Source organism: Oncorhynchus nerka, linkage group LG27 (genome assembly GCF_034236695.1).
Source record: "Oncorhynchus nerka isolate Pitt River linkage group LG27, Oner_Uvic_2.0, whole genome shotgun sequence".
In the NCBI taxonomy this organism is placed as follows: domain Eukaryota; kingdom Metazoa; phylum Chordata; class Actinopteri; order Salmoniformes; family Salmonidae; genus Oncorhynchus; species Oncorhynchus nerka.
The window spans coordinates 34,435,959-34,463,247 of NC_088422.1; the positions used below are offsets into that span (position 1 = coordinate 34,435,959).

The window sequence follows — 27,289 nt, forward strand, 5'->3', positions numbered from 1 at the left end:
TCTAAACAGCACCTAGCAACAAATTTAGCTACTTTTAAAAATGTTTTTGGAACTTTTAGCAACTTTTAAAAAGTGGCGCTAAAATGCAAGCATTAAATGACACAAAAACAAGTGCCGGGCTGCAAAAATGCATTGACGTGAGCAGCAGGAGCTCAGCTCGTGCACAGGCATCATATTTTTTTGCCGAGCTGGCCAGTCAATTTGAGTAATGTTATTGTGTATTCTACGTAATGACGCAGTTTTATGTTATCATGCAATGACATCACAACGTCATTTAGCAACAAACCAACCCGCCTCTAGCAACTTAACCTGAAAATGAGTTGGCAACACTGCCCAAAATAGCGATGTTTTGTTCCCCGAGCCACTTAGATATAACTTTTGCCTTATGGCAAGGTGCTCCATCATGCTGGAAAAGGCATTGTTCGTCACCAAACTGTTCCTGGATGGTTGGGAGAAGTTGCTCTCGGAGGATGTGTTGGTACCATTCTTTATTCATGGCTGTGTTCTTAGGTCAAAATTGTGAGTGAGCCCACTCCCTTGGCTGAGAAGCAACCCCAAACATGAATGGTCTCAGGATGCTTTACTGTTGGCATGACACAGGACTGATGGTAGTTAAAAAAGCAATAAAACTGGCCTTCTATAGACTAGTTGAGTATCTGGAGCATCAGCATTTGTGGGTTCGATTACAGGCTCAAAATGGCCAGAAACAAAGACCTTCCTTCAGAAATTATGGCTATTCCATGCCCAGAAACTGAAGATCTCGTACAATGCTGGGAACTACTCCATTAACAAAACAGCGCAAACTGTCTCTAACCAGAATAGAAAGAGTGGGAGGCCCCGGTGCACAAGTTAGCAAGAGGACAAGTACATTCGTGTCTAGTTTGAGAAACAGACGCCTCATAAGTCCTCAACTGGCAGCTTCATCAAATAGTACCCACAAAACCAGTCTCAACGTCAACAGTTTAGAGGCGACTCCGGGATGCTGGCCTTCTAGGAAGAGTTGCAAAGAAAAAGCCATATCTCAGACTGGCCAATAAAAAGAAAATATTAAGATGGGCAAAAGAACACAGACCATGCACAGAGGAAGATCGTAAAAAAATGTTATGGACAGACAAACCTAAGTTTGAGGTGTTCGGATCACAAAGAACATTCGTGAGACGCAGAAAAAAATGAAGATGCTGGAGGAGTGCTTGATGCCATCTGTCAAGCATGGTGGAGGCAAAGGGGGTGCTTTGGTGGTGGTAAAGTGGGAGATTTGTACAGGGTAAAAGGAATCTTGAAGAAGGAAGGCTATCATTCCATTCTGCAACGCCACGCCATACCCTGTGGACAGCGCTTAATTGGAGGCAATTTCCTCCTGTAACAGGACAATGACACAAAGCACAGCAACAAACCTTCACCCTGCAGACCCTGCCCTTCGTGCTTTTACACCTGCATTGTTTGCGGTTTGGGGTTTTAGGCTGGGTTTCTGTACAGCACTTTGAGATATCAGCTGATGTACGAAGGGCTATATAAATAAATTTGATTTGATTTGATTTGCAGACAGTCACTGAATCTGAGGTGCTAAAGGAGCTCCTAAAACTTGACCCCAAAAAATAATCTGGGTCTTTCTTCTTTAAGGTTGCTGCCCCTATCATCGCCAAGCCTATCTCCAATCTTTTTAACCCTCCTTTCTGGGGAGGCAGCCACGCATCGTCCTTTATTTACAGGGGGAGATCAAGCTGATCCTAACTGTTATAGGCCTATTTCTATTTCGCAAAAGTGTTGGAAAAACTGGCTTTCTTGTCTATCGTATTCTCTCTGGTGGGCAATCTGGATTCCGCTCAGGTTATGGATGTGTCACTGCAACCTTAAAGGTCCTCAATTATGTCACCATTGCCTTTGATTTTAAGCAATGTTGTGCTGCTATTTTTATTGACTTAGGCAAAGCTTTCGATATGGTAGACCATTTCATTCTTGTGGGCCGGCTAAGGAGTATTGGTGTCTCTGAGGGGTCTTTGGCCTGGTTTGCTAACTACCTCTCTCAAAGAGTAGTGTATAAAGTCAGAAAATCTGCTGTCTCAGCCACTGCCTGTCACCAAGGGAGTACCCTAAAGATCAATCCTAGGCCACCCGCTCTTCTCAATTTACATTAACAACATAGCTCAGGCAGTAGAAAGCTCTCTCATCCATTTATATGCAGATGATAGTCTTATACTCAGCTGGCCCCTCCAGCTGTGTTAAATGCTCTACAACAAAGCTTTCTTAATGTCCAACAAGTTTTCCCTGCCCTTAACCTTGTTCTGAACGCCTCCAAAACAAAGGTCATGTGGTTTGGTAAGAAGTAGGCCCTTCTCCCCACAGGTGTGATTACTACCTCTGAGGGTTTAGAGCTTGAGATAGTCACTTCATACAAGTACTTTGGAGTATGGCTAGACAGTACACAGCACTTTTCTCAGCACATATCAAAGTTGCAGGCTAAAGTTACATCTAGACTTGGTTTCCTCTATCGTAATCCCTCCTCTTTCACACCAGCTGCCAAACTAACCCTGATTCAGATGACCCATGCTAGATCACAGAGACGTCATTTATAGATCGGCAGGTAAGGGTGCTCTCAAGCGGCTAGATGTTCTTTACCATTCAGCTATCAGATTTGCCACCAATGCTCCTTATAGGACACATCACTGCACTCTATACTCCTCTGTAAACCCGTCACAAGACCCACTGGGTGATGCTTATTTATAAAACACTCTTAGGCCCCCCCCTTATCTGAGATATCTACTGCAGATAACTCCTCCACCCATTCTGCCAGACACATTCTGTTAAAGGTCCCGAAAGCACACAGAGATGGGATGGCGTATTGCTGCAGAATGCTGTGGCAACCATTCTGGTTAAGTGTGCCTTAAATTCTAAATAAATCACAGACAGTGTCACCAGAAAAGCACCCCCACACCATCACACCTCCTCCATTCTTCACGGTGGGAACCACATATGCAGAGTTGGTCCGTTTACCCACACCACGTCTCACAAAGACACGGCGGTTGGAACCAAAAATATCACATTTGGACTCCAGACCAAAGGATACATTTCCACCGGTCTAATGTCCATTGCGCGTGTTTCTTGGCCCAAACAAGTCTCTTCTTATTGGTGTCCTTTAGTAGTGGTTTCTTTGCAGCAACGACCATGAAGGCCTAATTCACACAGTCTCCTCTGAGCAGTTGATGTTGAGATGTCTGTTGCTTGAACTCTGAAGCATTTATTTGGGCTGCAATTTCTGAGGCTGGTAACTCCACTGAACTTGTCCTCTGCAGCAGAGGTAACTCTGGGTCTTCCATTCCTGTGGCAGTCCTCATGAGAGCCAGTTTCATCATAGCGCTTGATGGTTTTCCAGATTGACTGACCTTCATGTCTTAAAGTAACGGACTGTCATTTCTCTTTGGTTATTTGAGCTGTTCTTGCCATAATGTGGACTTGGTCTTCTACCAAATAGGGCTATCTTCTATATACCCACCCCTACCTTGTCACAACACAACGGATTGGCTCAAACGCATTAAGGAAAGAAATTCCACAAATAAACTTAACAAGCCACACCTGTTAATTGAAATGAATTCCAGGTGACTACCTCATGAAGCTGGTTGAGAGAATGCCAAGAGTGTGCAAAGCTGTCATCAAGGCAAAGGGTGGCTATTGGAAGAATCTCAAACTTGAAATATATTTCGATTTGTTTAACACTTTTTTTGGTTACTACATGATTCCTTGTGTTTTATTTCATAGTTTTGATGTCTTCACTATTATTCTACAATGTAGAAAATAGTAAAAAAATAAAGAAAAACCATTGAATGAGTAGGTGCTCTAAAACCTTTGACCGGTAGTGTATGTTTTCATGGAAAACTAGAACATTTCTAAGCAACCCCAAACTTTTGAATGGTGGTGTAGTTAACTATCAATCAAATTTATTAATAAAGCCCTTCTTACATCAGCTGATATCTCAAAGTGCTGTACAGAAACCCAGCCTAAAACCCTAAACAGCAAGCAATGCAGGTGTAGAAGCACGGCGGCTAGGAAAAACTCCCTAGAAAGACCAGAACCGAGGAAGAAACCTAGAGAGGAACCAGGCTATGAGGGGTGGCCAGTCCTCTTCTGGCTGTGCCGTTACTTTGAAAAAGTAGTTAAGTAAACTATACTATTCTTAAGGGTAGCTTTAGTAGCTTGGTAAACTACACCACTACCCACTCCTCTTTCATAGATTTCTCTTTCCATTAGTAATGTTGTTATCTGTCCCTCCTTGTCCCTGAACTCACTGTGTAGTTGGGGTTTCCAGCCTGCACCTTCAGCTCAGCCAGCACCCAGATGCCATTGGACAGTTTGATGGACAAGTAAAGCATGTCCTGTCCCTCCTTGTCCCTGAACTCACCGTGTAGTTGGGGTTTCCAGCCTGCACCTTCAGCTCAGCCAGCACCCAGATGCCATTGGACAGTTTGATGGACAAGTAAAGCATGACCTGTCCCTCCTTGTCCCTGAACTCACCGTGTAGTTGGGGTTTCCAGCCTGCACCTTCAGCTCAGCCAGCACCCAGATGCCATTGGACAGTTTGATGGCCATGTAAAGCATGTCCTGGCCCTCCACCGTGCGCTTGGCTATGGTGAAGATGTTACTGCCCTGCAGCTTGTTGCTGGCTGCCTCTGTTTAGGGGGACAAGAGAATAGCCCTTAAATCACAATGGTCACTTCTTCTCAAACTTGAAATACACCGTTAACATTTTAAAACTCCCAGGCAAACAACGGTTCATCTCCATCTGCAGATGTGGAAACAGTGTTCTACAAGTGTTGATAATTAGCCTCAGAGTGTTCGGTAGGCTTGTGTTATAAGCAGTCAACTGTACCTGAGGGGGATCAGACCGGTGCAATATGATGGCTCCATGTAGAGAGCTGAACCTGGACCTTCAGCCATACTACTGCTCAGCTTTAATGGGAAGGGGCTTGGGGACGGCATTGCAATCAGGACCATAATGAAAACCAGGCTGCTGTCATTAATCATCGGCTCTGGGAAGGCAGGTAGTAGACTAAAGTCTGGGTCCTTTCTCAGTTCATACTCTACAAACTGTCCTAGCTCTATTTCTCTCAGAATTCACTCTTTCTGAAACACAATTCTCTTTTCATGGGCTGTGACTTTACTCATCTGCAGAGAGCACTGATGAAACGCTGCCATAGTCGAAGCCCTTGCCTTTGCATTCAAAATTGTAACTACATTTTCAGTAACAGTGCCTATTTCAAACTACCTGCATGGCAAAGATATACTCCTTAATTAACTTGCCCACGGTGCGTGTCGGTCTCACTGTCACGCTACGGTAACGTCTCAATCATACATTTTCACCTTAAAAAGGAAATTCAATCTATTCTGGGTAATATACTATGAGCCGTCATTTGTCACTTAGCTCAGACATGGCGGATTTCATGGTCGTGTAAAACCAGATTATCACATGTAAATAAGGCCAGCAGGCCATAAGTTAACTAAATATATCCATAAATACAGTGCTGTCAGAAAGTATTCACATCCCTAGACTTTTACACATTTTGCGGTTACAGACAGAATTTAAAATGTATCAAAATTGAGATGTTGTGTCAGTGGCCAACACACACACACACACACACACAATACCCCAAGATGTCAAAGTGGAATTATGTTTAGAACTTCTTACAAATTCATTAAAAATGAAGGCAAGCCTAAATAAGTTCAGAAGTAAAAAATGTGCTAAACAAGTCACATAATTTATTGCATGGACTCTGTGTGCAATAAGTGTTTAACATATTTTTGAATGACTACCTCATCTCTGCACCCCACACATACAGATAATTGTAAGGTCCCTCAGTCAAGCAGTGAATTTCAAACAGATTCAACCACAAAGACCAGGGAGGTTTTCCAATGCCTCACGAAGAAGGGCACCTATAAGTAGATGGGTAAAAAATAAAAATGCAGACATTGAATATCCCTTTGAGCATGATGATGTTATTAATTACACTTTGGCTAGTGTATCAATACACCCAGTCACTACGAAAATACAGGTGTCATTCAACACAGTTGCCGGAGAGGAAGGAAAGCACTCAGGGATTTCACCATGAGGCCAACGGTGACTTTAAAACAGTTACGGAGTTTAATGGCTGTGAAATGAGAATACTGAAGCTAGATGAACAACATTGTCATTTAGGTTAGTATTGTGGAGGAACTATAGTTTAAAGTAGGAAGCCTGTATAGAATAAAAAAAGATTCCCAAAGCATGCATCCTGTTTGCAATAAGGCACTAAAGTAAAACTGCAAGAAATGTGGCAAAGAAATTAACTTTATGTCCTGAACACAAAGCATTTGGGGCAAATACAACTCATCACATCAGAGTACCACTTAATATTTTCAAGTATGGTGGTGGCCGCATCATGTTATGGGTATGCTGGTCATCAGCAAGTACTGGGGAGTTTTTATTTTAGGATAAAAGAAACGGAATAGAGCTAAGCACAGGCAATATCCTAGAGGAAAACCTGGTTCAGTTGGCTTTCCAACAGACACTGGGAGACAAATTCACCTTTTCAGCAAAACAAGAACATAAAATACAAAACCAAATACACTGGAGTTGCTTATCAAGACAACATTGAAATGTTCCTGAGAGGCCTAGTTAGTTTGGACTTAAATTGGCTTGAAAATCTATGGCAAGACTTGAAAATGGCTGTCAAGAAATGATCAGCACATGACATTTCCTGAATGTATTTTTTTAATTTTATTTTTTTAATGGGCAAATATTGTACTATCCAGGTGTGCACAGCTCTTAGAGACTTACAGCTGTAATCGCTACCAAAGACGATTCGAACATGTATTGACTCAGGGTGTGAATACTTATGTAAATTTTATATTTTTGTAGCTCATTTTCAATACATTTGCAAAAATATCTAAAACATGTCTTCACTTTGTCATTATGGGGTATTGTGAATTGATGGGGGAGAAAGTTTTGAAGTCAGGCTGTAACATAACACAATGTGGAATAAGTCAAGGGGTATGAATACTTTCTGAAGGCAATGTAGATAGAAACACGCACTGTCAGAGCTCCAGCCTGTTTCCACAGAGCAACATTTTAGGTTACATGCCAAGCTGTCTCAACACAAAGCAGGTGGTGCACATTCTCCTCCTCTCTCCTCTCCTTTTATCCCTCCAATCCCTTCTGTGTCTCGGTCTGTCTCACCTGAGTTGAGATGACAGTCTTGGATCTGGAACTGAGACTCGTTGTCGTTAGGAATGTCTTTCCATGTGGCCAGGAACACCTGTCGCTCTGGGGAGAGATACAAAGAAGAATTAAGATGGTGGGAAGGAATGAGAAACAGAGGAAAAAAGAAAGGAGGGAGAGAGAGAGAAATGAGGGAGACAGGACGAGAAAGCAAACAGAAATAAGAAACAAATTAATGGTAAACAGTTTGTTGTTGTGCTGAACATTGCCTGTCCTGCTGTGCTTTTAGGATCCGGCACATTAGCTCCCAGCCTCCAGCAGCGTTCCTACTGCTTGCCCCATCTGGAGCCTCCACAGGGGGACAAACACCACCACATTCCCCCAGATTGAATCAACCAGAATAGGAACACAACAGGGGGAATTGGAACCAACGTCACAGATGTGTGATCTGAGAGCAAATGCATGGCTAGATAGTTCCATGTTCAGAAAACACACACACAAAAGGCTTTCCTGAGATTGACGTAATAGTCAAGGGCTGGCGTCGGCCTGGTTTGAAGCTATGGAAAAGGAGACCGCAAAACCATGATTCACTGAGTAGTCTATTCAGGTACACTCACCCATCTTTCCATCTTCCACAAACAGCATGCTGATGGGGTATTGGCAGCTGAAGTAGAAGACGTCAATGTTGTTCTTCACAGCCACCTGTTAGAGTGATTACATAGAGGGGGGGAGGGTAAGAGATGAAGGGGCAATCAATGACTCATTGTTTTCAAGTATTCTGAAAGGATAAACACTGTAGGGCATTCGTGGTGTTATTTAACAAGAGATGTTATTGTCCTGTGGATATGACACACACACACACACACACGATAGCATACGCTGCACTCCATATTCTACTACACAAGGAGATGCTCTCTCCCTCCCTTTCTCGATCTGTCAGGCCTGTTTAAGGCAACATCTCTTATTCCTCCCTCAGCTCCATCCCTTCGGTCATCTCTGATAACTAGAGAATAAAGATACCATGCTACAAATGATTTTATTTGTCCTTAGACCAGATGATGCTTAAAAAGGCAATTTGACTACATCGTCATTGAAACCTAACATAGAATGCATCCCAAATGGCACCTTATTCTCTTTATAGTGCAATAACATTGACCAGGGCCCATAGGGGCACCATAGAGGGAATAGGGTGCGATTTGGGACGCAGACACAGTATACTCTAAGAACTTTGTGGAGCGGACACCGTATCGATCGGACTGCTCTATAGAAGAGTGATGAGGACAAGGAGGTTGAGTTAAGCCTGCGGGGTGGAGGGGGGTGACAAGAGAAATTCTCTGAATAATTTATGAGGGAATATTGGTGCTCTGTTGACGCAGTGCCTGCCTGCCTGCCAGGCTGTCTGTACTGCAGTGGGGGTACACTGTATCCCTACATCTCTCTCTAACCTTCACACAACTTCTGGATCATAAAAGTACATTGACTAATGGAAACGCATCACTGCTGCTAAACTATGTGTTTGTAGCCTACAGTACCATCATACAGGTCTTGGGCCTGTATGGAACAAATAGTTAAGCAGTGATGAGTCCAGCATTTCCATCAGGTAAAGTGAGAAAGTGACTGTTGGCTAAATAACTGTCAGCAGTGGTGTAAAGTTCTTAAGTAAAAAATACTTTAAAGTACTACTTAAGGGTATCTGTAGTTTACGATTGATATTTTTGACAACTTTTACTTTACATTTCCCCTGACCCCCAGAAGTACTCGTTACCTTTTGAATGCTTAGCAGGACAGGAAAATGGTTCAATTCACGCACTTATCAAGAGAACATCCCTGGTCATCCCTACTGCCTCTGATCTGGTGGACTCACTGAACACGAATGTTTCGTCTGTAAATGAGCTTTGGAGTGTCCTGGCTATCCGCAAATAAAATAAAAACAAGAATTGTGCCGTCTGGTTTGCTAAATAGAGGCTAAATAATTACAATTTAGCATTAACACTGGAGTGATAGATGTGCAGATGATGATGTGCAAGTAGAGACACTGGGTGCAAAAGAGCAAGAGGGTAAGTAATATGGGGATGAGGTGGTTGGGTGTGTTATTTACAGATTGACTGTTGATGCTTAAAGTTAGAGGGAGATATAAGACTCCAGCTTCAGTGATTTTTGCAATTCGTTCCAGTCATTGGCAGCAGAGAACTGGAAGGAAAAGAGGCCAAATGAAGTGTTGGCTTTGGGGATGACCATTGAAATATACCTGCTGGAGCGCGTGCTATGGGTCGGTGTTGCTATAGACAACGAGGGCCAGCCAACGAGAGCATACAGGTCGCAGTGGTGGGTAGTATATGGGGCTTTGGTGACAAAACGGATGGCACTGTGATAGACCACATCCAATTTGCTGAGTAGAGTGTTGGAGGCTATTTTGTAAATGACATCGCCAAAGTCAAGGATCGGTAGGATAGTCAGTTTTAAGAGGGTGTGTTTGGCAGCATGAGTGAAGGATGCTTTGTTGTGAAATAGGAAGCCGATTCTAGATTTATTGTTGGATTGGAGATGCTTAATGTGAGCCTGGAAGGAGAGTTTACAGTCTAACCAGACACCTAGGTATTTGAAGTTGCCCACATATTCTAGGTTAGAACCGTCCAGATTAGTGATGCTAGACGGGCGGGTAGCGATCTGTCAAAAAGCATGCATTTAGTTTCACTTGCATTTAAGAGCAGTTGGAGGCCACGGAAGCTCGTTTGGAGGTTTGTTAGCACAGTGTCCAAAGAAGGGCCAGAAGTATACAGAATGGTGTCGTCTGCGTAGAGGTGGATCAGAGGGTCACCAGCAGCAAGAGCGACATCATTGATATATACAGAGAAAAGAGTCGGCCTGAGAATTGAACCCCGTGGCAGCCCCATAGAGACTGCCAGAGGCCCAGACACACTGAACTATCTGAGAAGTAGTTGGTGAACCAGGCGAGGCAGTCATTTGAAAAGGCAAGGCTATCGAGTCTGCCGATAACAATGCAGTGATTGACAGAGTCGAAAGCCTTGGCCAGGTTGATGAAGACAGGTGCACAGTATTGTCTTTTATCGATGGCGGTTATATCATTTAGGACCTTGAGCGTGGCTGAGATGCACCTATGACCAGCTCGGAAACCAGAGTGCATAGTGGAGAAGGTACGGTGAGATTCAAAATTGTCGGTGATCTGTTTGTTAACTTGGCTTTCAAAGATTTTAGAAAAGGCAGGGCAGGATGGATATAGATCTATAACAGTTAGGGTCTAGAGTGTCTCCCCCTTTGAAGAGGGGGATGACCGCGGCAGCTTTCCAATCTTTGGGATTTCAGACAATACGAGAGACAGGATGGATAGGCTAGTAAATAGGAGTTGCAACAATTTCGGCAAATAATTTTAGAAAGAGAGGGTCCAGATTGTCTAGCCCAGCTGATTTGTAGGGATCCAGATTTTGCAGCTCTTTCAGAACATCAGCTGTCTGAATTTGGGTGAAGGAGAGGTGGGGGGTGGGTAAGTTGCTGCAGGGGGTGCTGAAATGTTGGCCGGGGTAGGGGAAGCCAGGTGGAAAGCATGGCCAGCCGTAGAAAAATGCTTATTTAAATCGATTATTGTAGATTTATTGGTGGTGAGTGTTTCCTACCCTCAGTGCAGTGGGCAGCTGGGAGGAGGTGCGCTTATTCTCCATGGACAGTGTCCCAAAATGTTTTGGAATTAGTGCTACAGGAAGCACATTTATTTTTGAAAAAGCTAGCCTTAGCTTTCCTAACTGACTGAGTATATTGGTTCCTGACTTCCCTGACAAGTTGCATATCGCAGGGCTATTCGATGCTAATGCAGAACGCCATTGGATGTTTTTGTGCTGGTCAAGGGCAGTCAAGTCTGGGGCTATATCTGTTCTTAGTTCTACATTTTTTGAATGGGGCATGGTTATTTAAGATAGTGAGGAAAGCACTTTTGAAGAGCAACCAGACATCCTCTATGAGGTCAATATCCTTCCAGGATACCCAGGCTAGGTCGATTAGAAAGGCCTGCTCGCTGAAGTGTTTTAGGGAGCGTTTGACAGTGATGAGGTGTGGTTGTTTGACCGCGGACCCATTACGCACGCAGGCAATGAGGCAGTGATCGCTGAGATCCTGGTTGAAGACAGCAGAGGTGTATTTAGAGGGCAAATTGGTCAGGATGATATCTAAGAGTGTGCCCATGCTTACGGATTAAGGGTTGTACCTGGTAGGTTCCCTTGATAATTTGTGTGAGATTGAGGGCATCTAGCTTAGATTGTAGGACGGTTGGGGTGTTAAGCATGTCCCAGTTAGGTCACCTAACAGTACGAACTTTGAAGATAGATGGGGGCAATCAATTCACATATGGTGTCCAGGGCACAGCTGGGGGCTGAAGGGGGTCTATAACAAGCGGCAACGGTGAGACTTGTTTCTAGAAAGGTGGATTTTTAAAAGTAGAAGCTAGAATTGTTTGGGCACAGACCTGGATAGTATGACAGAACTCTGCAGGCTAACTCCGCCCCCTTTGGCAGTTCTTTCTTGTTGGAAAATGTTATAGTTCGGGATGGAAAGTTCAGGATTTTTGGTGGCTTTCCTAAACCAGGATTCAGACACCGCTAGGACATCCGGGTTGGCGGAGTGTGCTAAAGCAGTGAATAAAAACAAACTAACTTAGGGAGGAGGCTTCTAATGTTAACATGCATGAAATCAAAGCTTTTACGGTTACAGAAGTCAACAAATGAGCGCCTGGGGAATGGGAGTGATACTGGGGGCTGCAGGGCCTGGATTAACCTCTACATCACCAGAGGAACAGAGGAGGAGTAGGATAAGGCTAGGGCTAAAGGCTATAAGAACTGGTCTAGTGCATTCAGAACAGAGTAAAAGGAGCAGATTTCTGGGCACGGAAGAATAGATTCAAGGCATAATGTACAGACAAGGGTAGGATGCGAGTACAGTGGAGAAAAACCTAGGCATTGAGTGACGATGAGAGAGGTTCTGTCTCTAGAGGCACCATTTAAGCCAGGTGAGGTCACCGCATGTTTTTTAAATTTGACCTTTATTTAACTAGGTAAGTCAGTTAAGAACAAATTCTTATTTTCAACGACGGCCTAGGAACAGTGGGTTAACTGCCTGTTCAGGGGCAGAACGACAGATTTGTACTTTGTCAGCTCGGGGGTTTGAACTTGCAACCTTTCGGTTACTAGTCCAACGCTCTAACCACTAGGCTACCCTGTGGGGGGTGGAACAAAAGGGCTAGCTAAGGCATATTGAGCAGGGCTGGTGGCTCTACAGTAAAATAAGACAAATATCACTAACCAAAACAGCAATAGACAAGGAATATTGACATTAGGGAGATGTATGTGTAGCCGAGTGATCATAGGGTCCAGTGTGTAGCTAGGTGAGCTGGAGACACGGCGATTCAGACAGCTAGAAGGCCGGGGATAGCAGGCTAGCAAATGGGCCTCAGGGGGACATCGCGACGGAAGAGCCTGTTGAAACCCTCCCTCGGACGGTTACGTCGGCAGACCAGTCATGGTGGATCGGCGGGGCTCTGTGTCGGCAGTAAAGGGTCCAGGCCAATTGGCAAAAGAGGTATTGAAGCCCAGGAATTGTCTGATGGATCCCTTCGTCTAGTTGGGAGATAGGCCTAGCTCGAGGCTAGCTCCAGGCTAACTTTAGACGTTAGCCAGGAGTAGCCACTCGGATAGCAGCTAGCTAGCTGCGATGATCCGGTGTAAAGATTCAGAGCTTGCGGTAGGAATCCGGAGATGTGGTAGAGAAAAAGCAGTCTGCTATGCTCTGTGTGGATATCACGCTGTGCAGACTGGCAGGAATTGACCGGGTTGAGGATGGCTGATGTCCGAGTTAACGGTGATGACCGCTTAGTGACTACTAGCTAGTTAGCTGGCTAGCTTCTGATTGGGGTTCCGTTATTGTTTGTTATCTGAGCAATAACAATAAAGTTAACTTAAAACCAAATACTTTTACTCAAGTAGAATTTTGCTGGGTGACTCATTTTTACTAGAGTACATTTCTTTGAACGCATCTTCACTTTCACTCAAGTATGAAAACGGGGTACTTTTTCCACCACTGACTCCTCCTCCTGTAGGAATACAGCTGGCTGGGAGAAGGAGTGCTGGGGTCAGGGGAAACAGAGCAGAGCTGTGGCGTAGACTAGAGCAGCACAGTGAGAGGTGACCGCTAATGACCTTCCCCACCTCTCATCTCTCCTGGAACCCGTTATTTTCTCTTACCAGCTGCACAATGTTCCATCCCCCCAAGTCAGATGACTGCTCTGATCTAGAGGCCCCGTCTCTCTCAGTTCTGTTTCTCAACCAATAACTCAAGTTCCAGAGGCTCTCTCATGTCATATTTCACCCTGTTTCTATAGCTCAGGAATTTAAATAACAACCTGACAGTACTTGAACATGATTTGAGGTGAAGCCAAGACAATGAGGCTGAACAAATTCAACTGGGGGCTGTGTTTTATCATCAACAAAGCATATGTAAAAGGCCAAAGCTGCCAACCCATGTAGTAACAATTATGTCAACCTGACAGTTAAAACAATCATGTGTCTGCAGTAGGGTTGATTATTTTCCCTGTATTTTACAAATGTTCCATCCAGAGAATAAAATCACCTTTTTCCCGGGTAAACAGGTATTTCCCACCAAAACCGGAAGTGTCATTCTAAAGCATATAAATGTCTGGATTTGATTACAGCTTTGATCAGCATGAAAACTCAAGTCTGATGCTAGCTGAGCCTTATGAGACATACATTAAAATACATTTTATGAGCCCAAGCCCAAATGATTGTGCCGTTATCCAATTTGTAAGTCGCTCTGGATAAGAGCGTCTGCTAAATGACTTAAATGTAAATGTAAATGTATCCAATACGTAGCCTACGCAGGACAGAAAAACATAAAAGCCCATAGATGTAGCCACGCGCTCTTGGATAAATAAGTCAAACAAGGTCCAGTAGGCTAATCTTTGACTGTGGACTGCATTACTGTACTGTATTATATGGACTAGAATTACACACCTTGTTCAAATCATGAAGCTGGGGGAGAACGTGATGCTGGTCCAGGACATGAGTCTTACAAAGTTACAATTATAGGCCAGTGAATGTGATTTTAATTTGACGTTTTTATCATTCGTAGGCTGACGCATATATAGGCCTACCTTTCATATACATTTCCTCTAATGTTGTGCGACGTACGTATTATAGCCTCCCTCTTTCCCTCTGTTGCTTCCTTCATCTCTTTCAACAATTAAATATATAAGTTCCATTGTCCTTATAGTCATCATTGTAATGACATGCTTGAATAATATAGGAGTAGAATAAGATGCAGCGGGGTATCACTTCTCTTCATGAACATTGAATGGTTATATGGGTCTGAATTAGGGCCGACCCCATTTAGTCGACTGGTGGATAGGCTTTTGGTCGACAGATTTCAGTTGAGCAGTAGCAAAAGGGCTTTCAATAAAAAGGTGTAGGAGACACCTGTATGATTCACGCCTGTCTGAGTCGACTGATCCATTGTGGAGGTGATGGCACAGTCCCATCAGACTGACAATTGCTACTGAAATGGTATATGGTTATATTATGTAAGAACAATGGTGCAACACAAATAAATAAAAAAAACATTATTTTGCATTGGATAGTGGTTGGTCGCTGTGCGCGGTTCTGTAACATCAGTGCGCTGTTGAATTGATGCATTTTCCTGGGCCAGTGATTCCCAAAGTTTTATGAGTCCCGTAGCCCTTCAAACATTCAACCTCCAGCTGCGTACCAGGGTCAGTGCACTATCAAATGTAGTTTTTTTCCATCATTGTAAGCCCCCCCACGCACAATACATGTATTAAACATAAGAATGAGTGTGACTTATCACAACCCAGCCCGTGGGAAGTGACAAAGAGCTCTTATAGGACCAGGGCACAAATAATAATAATCAATAATTTTGCTCTTTATTTAGCCATCTTCCATATAAAACCTTATTTGTTCATCAGAAATTGTGAATAACTAACCACAGGTTAATGAAAAAGGGTGTGCTTGAAAGGATGCACATATCTCTGCAATGTTGGGTTGTTTTGGAGAGAGTCTCAGTCTTAAATCATTTTCCACACACAGTCTGTTCCTCTTAGTTTTCATGCTAGCGAGGGCTGAGAATCCACTCTCACATAGGTACGTGGTTGCAAAGGTCATTGGTGTCTTCACAGCGCGATTTGCCAAGGGAAGAAACTCTGAGTGCAGCCCAATCCAGAAATCTGGCAGTGGCTTCTGATTCAATTTTATTTTCACAGAACCGCTTGTTGCAATTTCAATGAGGCTCTCTTGTTCAGATATTGGTAAGAGGACTGGAGGCAGGGCATGAAAGGGATAACGAATCCAGTTTGTGTCGTCCGTTTCGGGAAAGTACCTGCGTACACAGCTCACTCAGGTGCGTCGCTATATCACATTTGACATTGTCTGTAAGCTTGAGTTCATTTGTACACACAAAATCAGACAATGGAAAGACGTGTGTTGTCCTTGTTAATGCAGACAGAAAAGAGCTCCAACTTCCTAATCCTAGGCTCAATTTTGTCCTGCACATTGAATATAGTTGCGGAGAGTCCCTGTAATCCTAGATCGTTGCGGAGAGTCCCTGTAAATCAGATCATTCAGGAGAAAAAACATATCACCCAGATAGGCCAGTTGTGTGAGAAACTCGTCAGACCGCTTGCATGATGACAAGTGCAAATTATGGTCAGTAAAGAAAACTAAGCTCGTCTCACAATTTTAAAAGAAACGTGTCAATACTTTACCCCTTGATAGCCAGCACAACATACAGAAGTATGTTGTAAAAGCGTTACAAAGCGCTGCCCATATCATTGCATAGTGCAGAAAATACACAAGAGTTCAGGGGCCTTGCTTTAAAACAAAGTTAACCATTTTCACTGTAGTGTCCAAAACGTCTTTCAAGCTGACACGGATTCCCTTGGCAACAAGAGCCTCTCGGTGGATGCTGCAGCGTACCCAAGTGGCGTCAGAAGCAACTGCTTGCACTATGTCTCCCGGTCATGGCTTTTGCACCATCAGTACAGATACCAACACATCTTGACCACCAAAGTCCTTTTGGTCACAAAGCGGTCCAGTACTTAAAAAATATCCTCTCCTGTTGTCCTGGTTTCCAGTGGTTTGCAGAAGAGGTCTTCCTTAATTGATCCCCCATAAACGTAACGGACATATACCAGGAGCTGTGCCATCCAGCTGTAACGCATATAATTCACTGGCTTGTATGCGAAGCAGTAATTGTTTCAAAAGATCAACTGCCATGTCAATGATGTGTGAAACAGTGTTGTTTGATGGAGCTATTGTCTGTATAGCTTTTTGGGGCCTTTTCCCCCAGCATTGACCCAGCCATATCCATAGCAGCAGGAAGAATTGTGTCCTCCACAATAGTATGGGGCTTGCCTGATCTTAGCCACTCGGTAGCTCTCCATAGAAGACGCTTCCAGCCCCTTAACCTCTTCAACCTATGGGGCGCTATGTCATTATTGGATAAAAAAAGTGCCCGTTTTAAGCGCAATATTTTGTCACGAAAAGATGCTCGACTATGCATATAATTGGCAGCTTTGGAAAGAAAACACTGACGTTTTCAAAACTGCAAAGATATTATCTGTGAGTGCCCCAGAACTGATGCTAAAGGCGAAACCAAGATGAAACCTCAAACAGGAAATGAGCAGAATTTGAGGCTCTGTTTTACTATCGTCTCCTTATATGGCTGTGAATGTGCCGTGAACGAGCTTATGCTCTCTGCCGTTCGTCCAAGATGTCTGCAGCATTGTGACGTATTTGTAGGCATATCATTGGAAGATTGGCCATGAGAGAGACTACATTTGCCAGGGGTCCGCCCCGGTGTCCTTTGTCTAAGTTGGTGCGTAATTCTCAGCTGCAATTATTTTACCATGCGATTCAGAGGGAGAAGCACACTTCCAGGAACGATACATCATTGAAGAGATATGTAGAAAAACACCTTGAGGATTGATTCTAAACAACGTTTGCCATGTTTCAGTCGATATTATGGAGTTATTTTGGAAAAAGTTCTGCGTTTTTATAACTGAATTTTCGGGTTTTTTGGTAGCCAAACATGACGCAGAAAACGGACCGATTTCTCCTGCACAAGTAATCTTTCAGGAAAACTGAACATTTGCTATCTAACAGAGTCTCCTCATTGAAAACATCCGAAGTTCTTCAAAGGTAAATGATTTATTTGAATGTTATGGTTTTTGTGAAAATGTTGCCTGCTAATGCTAACGCTAAATGCTAACGCTAAATGCTAGTTTTGCTATGGTTGAGAAATATATTTTTGAAAATCTGAGATGACAGTGTTGTTAACAAAAGGCTAAGCTTGAGAGCTAGCATATTGATTTCATTTCATTTGCGATTTTCATGAATAGTTAACGTTGCGTTATGGTAATGAGCTTGAGGCTGTATTCACGATCCCGGACCCGCAAGAAGTTAATGGTATCTGTTGCTTTTATACATGTCTTACTACTCAAAAGTTGCCTATATTCTCGCTCAAAAAACTCCCATGGATTATTTTTTAAATTGTCATGTTCCATTTCTAAATGTCTGCACAAGAGTGAAGGTTTCTCACGAGAGAGTAACGGTTAATGTGATTGGATGTTAATTATTGGACTAGGCTACCTGTATTTGACATTGTGTTGTTATTTCACTGAACACTAGATGGTTTAATTGTATTTTTGGCAGTGAAACAAGGCTACTCAGGCGAGACAAAAAAAAAACACACAAAAAAAAACTCACCCAAATGTACTGTTGAAGACGGAAGTTTACATACACTTAGGTTGAAGCCATTAAAACTTGTTTTTCAACCACTCCACAAATTTCTTATTAACAAACAATAGTTTTGGCAAGTCGGTTAGGACATCTACTTTGTGCATGACACAAGTCATTCCTCCAACAATTCTTTAGACAGATTATTTCACTTAATCACAATTCCAGTGGGTCAGAAGTTTACATACACTAAGTTGACTGTGCCTTTAAACAGCTTGGAAAATTCAAGAAAGGCTTAGTAGAGCAGCCTTGCATAACCACCATCGAGCAGTAGGCCTAAGAGAGCATACGGTTTAGTCTTAATACCGAAACTTACCTAGGTCTATATTTCAATACTTATATAGGCTACTGTATCAATCATTTATTTGTTAGTGTCATCATACAGCATAGGAGTCATTCATGATTTGAAATGCAATCAAGCAAACAATAAATAGGCCTAAACAGTTGCAATCACGAATGAATGTGACTGGTTTTTAGTCTTTGCTGTAATAAAGGCTTTAGGAAAAGAAAGACTCTCTGGTACACTTATAATTGTTGTTTGCATTGTTTCAAAATGGTCAGAAAACCAGAAGTTTAGGGTCACTTAGAAATGTCCTTGTTTTTGAAAGAAAAGGACATTTTTCATCCATTAAAATAACATCAAATTGATCAGAAATACAGCGTAGACATTGTTAATGTTGTAAATGACTATTGTAGCTGGAAACAGCTGAATATTTATGGAATATCTACATAGGCGTACAGAGGCCCATTATCAGCAATCATCACTCCTGTTTTCCAATGGCACGTTGTGTTAGCTAATCCAAGTTTATAATTTTAAAAGGCTACTTGATCATTAGAAAACCCTTTTGCAATTATGTTAGCACAGCTGAACTGTTGTACTGCTTAAAGAAGCAATAAAACTGGCCTCCTTTAGACTAGTTGAGTATCTGGAGCATCAGCATTTGTGGGTTCGATTACAGGCTCAGACTTGTCAGTCTATTCTTGTTCTGAGAAATTAAGGCTATTCCATGTGAGAAATTGGCAAGAAACTGAAGATCTCGTACAACGCTGTGTCCTACTCCCTTCATAGAACAGAGCAAACGGGCTCTAACCAGAACAGAAAGAGTGGGAGGCCCCGGTGCACAACTGAGCAAGAGGACAAGTACATTAGTGTCTAGTTTGAGAAACAGACACATCACAAGTCCTCAACTGGCAGGTTAATTAAATAGTACCCGCAAAAAACACCAGTGTCAATGTCAACAGAGAAGAGGCGACTCCAGGATGCTGACCTTCTAGGCAGAGTTGCAAAGAAAAAGCCATATCATTAGTAGAGTGTTGACGTTGAGACTGGTGTTTTGCGGGTACTATTTAATGAAGATGCCAGTTGAGGATTTGTGAGGTGTCCTTCTCTTTCTCTCAGAGGACCTGAGCCCTAGGACCATGCCTCAGGATTACTTGGCCTGATGACTCCTTGCTGTCCCCAGTCCACCTGGTCGTCCAGTTTCAACTGTTTTGCCTGCAGCTATGGAACACTGACCTGTTCACCGGACGTGCTACCTTGTCCCGGAACTGCTGTGTACTCACGAACTCACTGAATGATCGGCTATGAAAAGCCAACTGACATTGACTCCTGAGGTGCTGACCTGTTGCACCCTCTACAACCACTGATTATTATTATTTGCCCCTGCTGGTCATTGACCATCTTGGCCATGTACTGTTATAATCTCCATCTGGCACAGCCAGAAAAGGACTGGCCACCCCTCTGAGCCTGGTTCCTCTCTAGATGTATTTCTAGGTTCCTGCCTTTCTAAGGAGTTTTTCCTAGCCACCGTGCTTCTACATCTGCCTTGCTTGCTGTTTGTGGTTTTAGGCTGGGTTTCTGTATAGCACTTTGTGACATCAGCTGATGTAAAAATAGCTTTATAAATGCAGTTGATTGATATTTCAGACTGGCCAATAAAAATAAAAGATTAAGATGGGCAAAAGAACACAGACTCTGGACAGAGGAAGATTGGAAAAAAGTGTTATAGACAGACAAATCTAAGTTTGAGGTGTTCGGATCACAAAGAACATTCGTGAGACGCTGAAAAAAATTAAGATGCTGGAGGAGTGCTTGAAATCATCTGTCAAGCATGGTGGAGGCAATGTGATGGTCTGGGGGTGCTTTGGTGGTGGTAAAGTGGGAGATTTGTACAGGGTAAAAGGGATCTTGAAGAAGGAAGGCTATCACTCCATTTTGCAACGCCATACCCTGTGGACAGCGCTTAATTGGAGCCAATTTCCTCCTACAACAGGACAATGACCCAAAGCACAGCTCCAAACTACGCAATAACTATTTAGGGAAGAGCAGTCAGCTGGTATTCTGTCTATAATGGAATGGCCAGCACAGTCACCGGATCTCAACCCTATTGAGCTGTTGTGGGAGCAGCTTGACCGTATGGTACGTAATAAGTGCCCATCAAGTCAATCCAACTTGTGGGAGGTGCTTCAGGAAGCATGGGGTGAAATCTCTTCAGATTACCTCAACAAATTGACAACTAGAATGCTAAAGGTCAGCAAGGCTGTAATTGCTGCAAATGGATGATTCTTGACGAAAGCAAAAGTTTGAAGGACAACTATTTCAATTAAAAATCATTATTTATAACCTTGTCAACATCTTGACTATATTTCCTATTAATTTGGCAACTCACTTCATGCATGTTTTCATGGAAAACAATAACATTTCTAAGTGGCCCCAAACTTTTGAACGGTAGTGTATATTGTAATCTAACAGCACCTGTTTGGCACACATATGCATGTAGCGCTTGCTCCTTACATTCTTTTTCTTGATCTCCAGTATTTCCCACTAGTCAAATTTATTCCACAAATCCAATTTCCCCTTTACCTCCTGAGGAACCAATAAACATTACCCTGTTTCGAGTTTGTCACATCCTCTGCATCCATTTGCTGTCACGTGTTCAGAGTTTGTTATAACCTATTTAATAGATGTGACTATGATATGCTACAGGTCAGGCCATATTGGTCACATGCATGCGATGCTTACGTGTCACGTAAAAACAGTAAGGGTTGAGGTACCGTAATTGCTGGACTATTAAGCACACCTGAATATAAACCGCACCCACTGAATTATTAAAAAATATGTATTTTGTACATAAATAAGCCGCACATGTCTATAAGCCGCAGGTGCCTACCGGTACATTGAAACAAATGAACTTTACACAGCCTTTAAACGAAACACGGCTTGTAACAAATATTAAACAGTGGCCTACCAAGAAAGTCATTGGTCACCATCTTCCTCCTCCTGTGCACTGAAACCACTGAAGCCATCTCCTTCGGTGTCGGAGTTGAATAGCCTCAGAATTGCTTCATCCGATGTTGGATCGTTTTCATTGTCGCTCTCGTCACTTTATTCCGGAGGCAAATACCCCGCTGAGCTCATGCTGCCCCTTCAACACGCAGCAGTCCAGCCCTTCGAAACCCGTTGATGATAGTGGATTTTTTGACAATGCTCCACGCTGTCAGGACCCACGGGCAGACTTGACCATAAGTTGCTCTCCGCATGCGGCCCGTTTTAGTGAAGGATTTCTCCCCACTTGTCATCCAAGCCTCCCACTGAACAAGGAGCGCCACCTTAAATGCACGATTTACACTGATGTAGAGTGGCTGCAAATACTTTGGGCCATCTGCTTTTCTTCCCTCTGAAAGCTTTTGTTGTCTTTTTGCACTGAGTCAGTTCCTCACGCTGCTTTCCAACGTCTTATCATCGACTCATTTAGGCCAAGCTCCCATGCAGCAGCTCTATTTCCTTTTCCAACAGCCAAATCGATCGCCTTCAACTTGAAAGCTGCATCATATGCATTTCTCCGTGTCTTTGCCATGATGAGGGTGACAAAATTACTACCGTAAATCAGAATGATGGGAAGTTTGAGCGCGCTCGATTTACGTCACATTAAGTTTTTTGGCGGCATGAATCTTGTAAAGCGGGAAAAATCCATAAATTAGCCGCGTCATTGTATAAACCGCGAGGTTCAAAGCGTGGGAATAAAGTAGCGGCTTATAGTCCGGAAATTACGGTAAATTCCTAAACAAATGAGGGATTTCAGTCAGAAATGGCTGTCATTATGTTGCAGCTTCAGAAACACAGACAGGGCAATACTGGCTGTTAGAACTGTTAAGGCTCCATGGATTGATGAGGAATTGAAAAACTGTATGGTTGAAAGAGATGAGGCAAAAGGAGTGGCTAATAAGTCTGGCTGCACATCTGACTGGCTTACTTACTGAAAATTGAGAAATTATACAAAAAGAGGAAACTTTATTATGAAGCCAAGATCAATGATATAAAGAATGATGGAAAAAAACTTGAGTACTTTAAATGAAATTATGGGCAGAAAGACAAATTCAACTCCATCTTTCATCGAATCAGATGGCTTATTCATCACAAAACTATTTGATGTTGCAAATTATTTTAATGATTGCCAATGAAATAAAGTGGACAAACTTAGGCAGGATATGCCAACAATGAACAGTGAGCAATTGTATTCATGCATAAAAAAAACTATTCATGAAAGAAAAGCATTGCTGAGCTGACTACAGCTCAGCATTTAACACCATAGTACCCTCCAAACTCGTCATCAAGCTCGAGACCCTGGGTACTGGACTTCCTGACGGGCCGCCCCCAGGTGGTGAGAGTAGGTAACAACATTTCCACCCCGCTGATCCTCAACACTGGGGCCCCACAAGGGTGCGTTCTGAGCCCGCCGCTCCTGTACTCCCTGTTCACCCACGACTGCGTGGCCACGCACGCCTCCAACTCAATCATCAAGTTTGCGGACAACACAAGTGGTAGGCTTGATTACCAACAACGACGAGACGGCCTACTGGGAGGAGGTGAGGGCCCTCGGAGTGTGGTGTCAGGAAAATAACCTCACACTCAATGTCAACAAAACAAAGGAGATGATTGTGGACATCAGGAAACAGCAGAGGGAACACCCCCCTATCCACATCGATGGAACAGTAGTGGAGAGGGTAGTAAGTTTTAAGTTCCTCGGCATACACATCACAGACAAACTGAATTGGTCCACCCACACAGACAGCATCGTGAAGAAGGCGCAGCAGCGCCTCTTCAACCTCAGGAGGCTGAAGAAATTCGGCTTGTCACCAAAAGCACTCAAACTTCTACAGATGCACAATTGAGAGCATCCTGTCGGGCTGTATCACCGCCTGGTACGGCAACTGCTCCGCCCACAACCGTAAGGCTCTCCAGAGGGTAGTGAGGTCTGCACAACACATCACCGGGGGCAAACTACATGCCCTCCAGGACACCTACACCACCCGATGTCACAGGAAGGCCATAAAGATCATCAAGGACAACAACCACCCGAGCCACTGCCTGTTCACCCCGCTATCATCCAGAAGGCGAGGTCAGTACAGGTGCATCAAAGCTGGGACCGAGAGACTGAAAAACAGCTTCTATCTCAAGGCCATCAGACTGTTAAACAGCCACCACTAACATTGAGTGGCTGCTGCCAACATACTGACTCAACTCCAGCCACTTTAATAATGGGAATTGATGTAAAATATATCACTAGCCACTTTAAACAATGCTACTTAATAATCTTTACATACCCTACATTATTTATCTCATATGTATACGTATATACTGTACTCTATATCATCTACTGCATCTTTATGTAATACATGTATCACTAGCCACTAAACTATGCCACTTTGTTTACATACTCATCTCATATGTATATACTGCACTCAATACCATCTACTGCATCTTGCCTATGCCGCTCTGTACCATCACTCATTCATATTTTTATTTTTTATTTCACCTTTATTTAACCAGGTAGGCTAGTTGAGAACAAGTTCTCATTTACAACTGCGACCTGGCCAAGATAAAGCATAGCAGTGTGAACAGACAACAGAGTTACACATGGAGTAAACAATTAACAAGTCAATAACACAGTAGAAAAAAAGGGGTCTATATACAATGTGTGCAAAAGGCATGAGGAGGTAGGCGAATAATTACAATTTTGCAGATTAACACTGGAGTGATAAATGATCAGATGGTCATGTACAGGTAGAGATATTGGTGTGCAAAATAGCAGAGAAGTAAATAAATAAAAACAGTATGGGGATGAGGTATATATATCTTATATATCTTTATGTACATATTCTTTATCCCTTTACACTTGTGTGTATAAGGTAGTAGTTTTGGAATTGTTAGCTAGATTACTCGTTGGTTATTACTGCATTGTCAGAACTAGAAACAAGCATTTCGCTACACTCACATTAACATCTGCTAACCATGTGTATGTGACAAATAAAATTTGATTTGAATTTTGTATAGTTAGTGTGGAGAGGTGTAAAATTATTGTTATCAATTAATAATGACAAACCTCCTGGCATTGATAATTTAGATGGAAAGCTACTGAGGATGGTAGCTGACTCTATAGCCACTCCTATCTGTCATATTGTTAATCTGAGCCTAGAGGAAAGTCTGACTTCCCTCCAAACATGATGACAAAGTAATTCCGCCACCCAAGAGTGGTAAAGCAGCCTTTACTGGTTCTAACAGCAGACCTATAAGCTTGCTGCCAGCTCTTAGTAAACTATTGGGAAAAGAATGGTGTTTCACCAAACAGCATTGTATTTCCCTGTAAACACATTAACAACAGACTTTCAGCATGCTTATAGAGAAGGGCACTCAACATGTACTGCACTGACACAAATGGCTGATGATTGGTTGAAAGAAATTGATAATAAGAAGATTGTGGGAGCTGTACTGTTAGATTTTAGTGCAGCTTTTGATATTATTGACCATAACCTGTTGTTGAAAAAAAAAAAACTTGTGCTATGGCTTTTCAACCTCTGCCATAATGTGGATTCAGAGCCATCTATCTCATAGAACTCAAAGGGTTTTCTTTAATGGAATCTTCTCTAATGTCAAACACGTAAAGTGTGGTGTACCGCAGGGCAGCTCTCCAGGCCCTCTACTCTTTTCTATTTTTACCAATAACCTGCCACTGGCATTAAACAAAGAATGTATGTCCATGTATGCTGATGATTCAACCATATATGCATCAGCAACCACAGCTAATGAAGTCACTGAAACCCTTAAATAGCTGCAGTCTGTTTTGGAATGGATGGCCAGTAATAAACTGGTCCTGAACATCTCTAAAACTAAGAGCATTGTATTTGGTACAAATCATTCCTTAAGTGCTAGAACTCAGCTAAATCTGGTAATGAATGGTGTGGCTGTTGAACAAGTAGAGACGACTAAATTACTTGGCGTTACCTTAGATTGTAAACTGTCATGGTCAAAACATATAGATTCAATGGTTGTAAAGATGGGGAGAGGTCTAGCCGTAATAAAGAGATGCTCCGCTTTTGACACCACACTCCAAAAAGCAAGTTCTACAGGCTCTAGTTTGGTCTAATCTTGATTATTGTCCAGCCGTAGAGCTGGGGGAAATGACAATATATATTGTGTGACGATAGACGTTTTTTTATCATTTCATATTACGCTTATCGTTTATTTCGCGGTGTCGCAAATAACACTCTTTACGGCAATATTTTTAGTCAATTGGACGACGCTTTGCGTCCTTCCACACAGCTGCAACACAAACAAACATGGAGGAGAGTGAACGTGACACAGAGCACGGAGACACAGAGCTCGTACCTAAGAGAGGGGCTACTTTGGTCGCATGGACGTGGTTTGGGTATGACAAATCTGACACGGACCAGAAACCCCTCCTCTGCAAAATATGCCGTAGGCCGGTCCCAACAACAGGCTCAAACATCACTAACCTCTTTTACCACCTATGCAAGAAACAAGTGAAACAGTACAGAGAGAGTGTCTACGGATGAGACCCAAAAAGTACAGTCTAGTGCTCAAAACAAACCCTGACTCAGACGTTGCAAGAGGCTTTTGCCCGCGGCACACCATATGGCAAAGAATCATGAAGATAGAACAAGATAACAGCTGCCTTTACAACTTATATCTGCAAGGACATGGCCCCAATTTACACAGTCGAGAAACAGGGGTTTCGTGAGTTGGTGCCAACACTTAAACCAAGGTACCAAATTGATATGTGACACGTATTAATGCCAAAATAACATACAAAACAGGCAAGCCCCCAAAAATATATTTTAGGCCTATATTTATTTTGCTTGCAACTATAGTTGAAGTGTTTTCTATTTACCTTTTTAGAGATATTAATATTTTGTTACATGCTTAATTGAAATTTTTCACAAAGTTTCTAAATGAAAAGGAATAATCAAATATATGAGGAAGTACCTTTTATTTGTTGAGTAGAATTCAAAATGTAATAAGAAATATGCCTTTACATGTGGTCATTTTATATAAACTATTTATTCATTGAATTTACAAAAAATGTGCTATATCGTGATATGTATTGTTATCGGCATATGAGATTTTGGCTTTTGCAACAGCTAATGGGGATCCTAAAAAAAAATAAAAAAACACTTGTTCTGTGGTGGTCGCTGCAGTAGGGAGGAAAGACAACGTGTGCTAGTCACACAGTTGTTAGCTGTTTTTTTTAACACAGCAATTCTGAGCCAGGACAAGCACAATCAAATCAATTGTGGTCGGACTCCCTCTAATCATTTGTGTGTCTTAATTGTTTCAACAAACACAGACAAGCTCAGTGCATATAGTTGATTTGGTTAAAACACATAGTATGTGTCTATATGGAAAAATATATGTTTAAAAACTTCGACCAATCGAAAGAACAGACCAAGATCGTGGTCAACCAAGATTTTTTTTTGTCGGGGACAGCCCTATTCTGAATAAATAACTGCCATTGCGTGTTCTCTTCTTTAAAGTTCTAATGGCTGCTGTATTAAACATTCAGCAAACAAGAACTTGAATCTCTCTTCAAACAGTCTATTAGTATAAGAAATGCTAAAAGAAAAAAAATGTCCAGCAAGCTATTCTAGTCTAGCTTTTCCTGGGACTCCCAAGAGCTAAGTAGCGGCAACGGAACGGAGGTGCATATTGCGCAAGAGACAGAGGCTATAATTTAGAAGCATAACACACACTCACACTGGTTCATCTGGCACCTACTGCCATACCTCGTTCAAAGGCACTTAAACATTTTGTCTTCCCCATTCACCCTCTGAATGGCACACATACACAACCCATGTCTCAAGGCTTAAAAATTATTCTTTAACCGATCTACACTGATTTGAAGTGGACTTAACAAGTGACATCAATAAGAGATCATAGCTTTCATCTGGATTCACCTGATCAGTCTTATCAGACTGGATA

At 42.6% G+C, this 27,289-nt stretch overlaps 1 protein-coding gene across 7 annotated transcripts in view; it reads right to left on the minus strand.

Moving 5' to 3' along the window:
- The window catches only part of LOC115111651 (AP-1 complex subunit beta-1), a 56,122-nt gene that overhangs the window by 5,430 nt on the left and 23,403 nt on the right, over positions 1–27,289 (minus strand). For 5 of the 7 annotated variants that reach the window (XM_065011593.1, XM_065011592.1, XM_065011597.1 and 2 more), the window contains 3 exons: positions 7,804–7,888; positions 7,205–7,291; positions 4,394–4,661 (listed from right to left, as the gene is read on the minus strand). In XM_065011593.1, coding sequence (XP_064867665.1) covers positions 4,423–4,661; positions 7,205–7,291; positions 7,804–7,888 — 411 coding nt within the window. In that variant the 3' untranslated portion in view covers positions 4,394–4,422. The other 2 variants (XM_029637953.2, XM_065011596.1) reach the window with 2 other exon arrangements.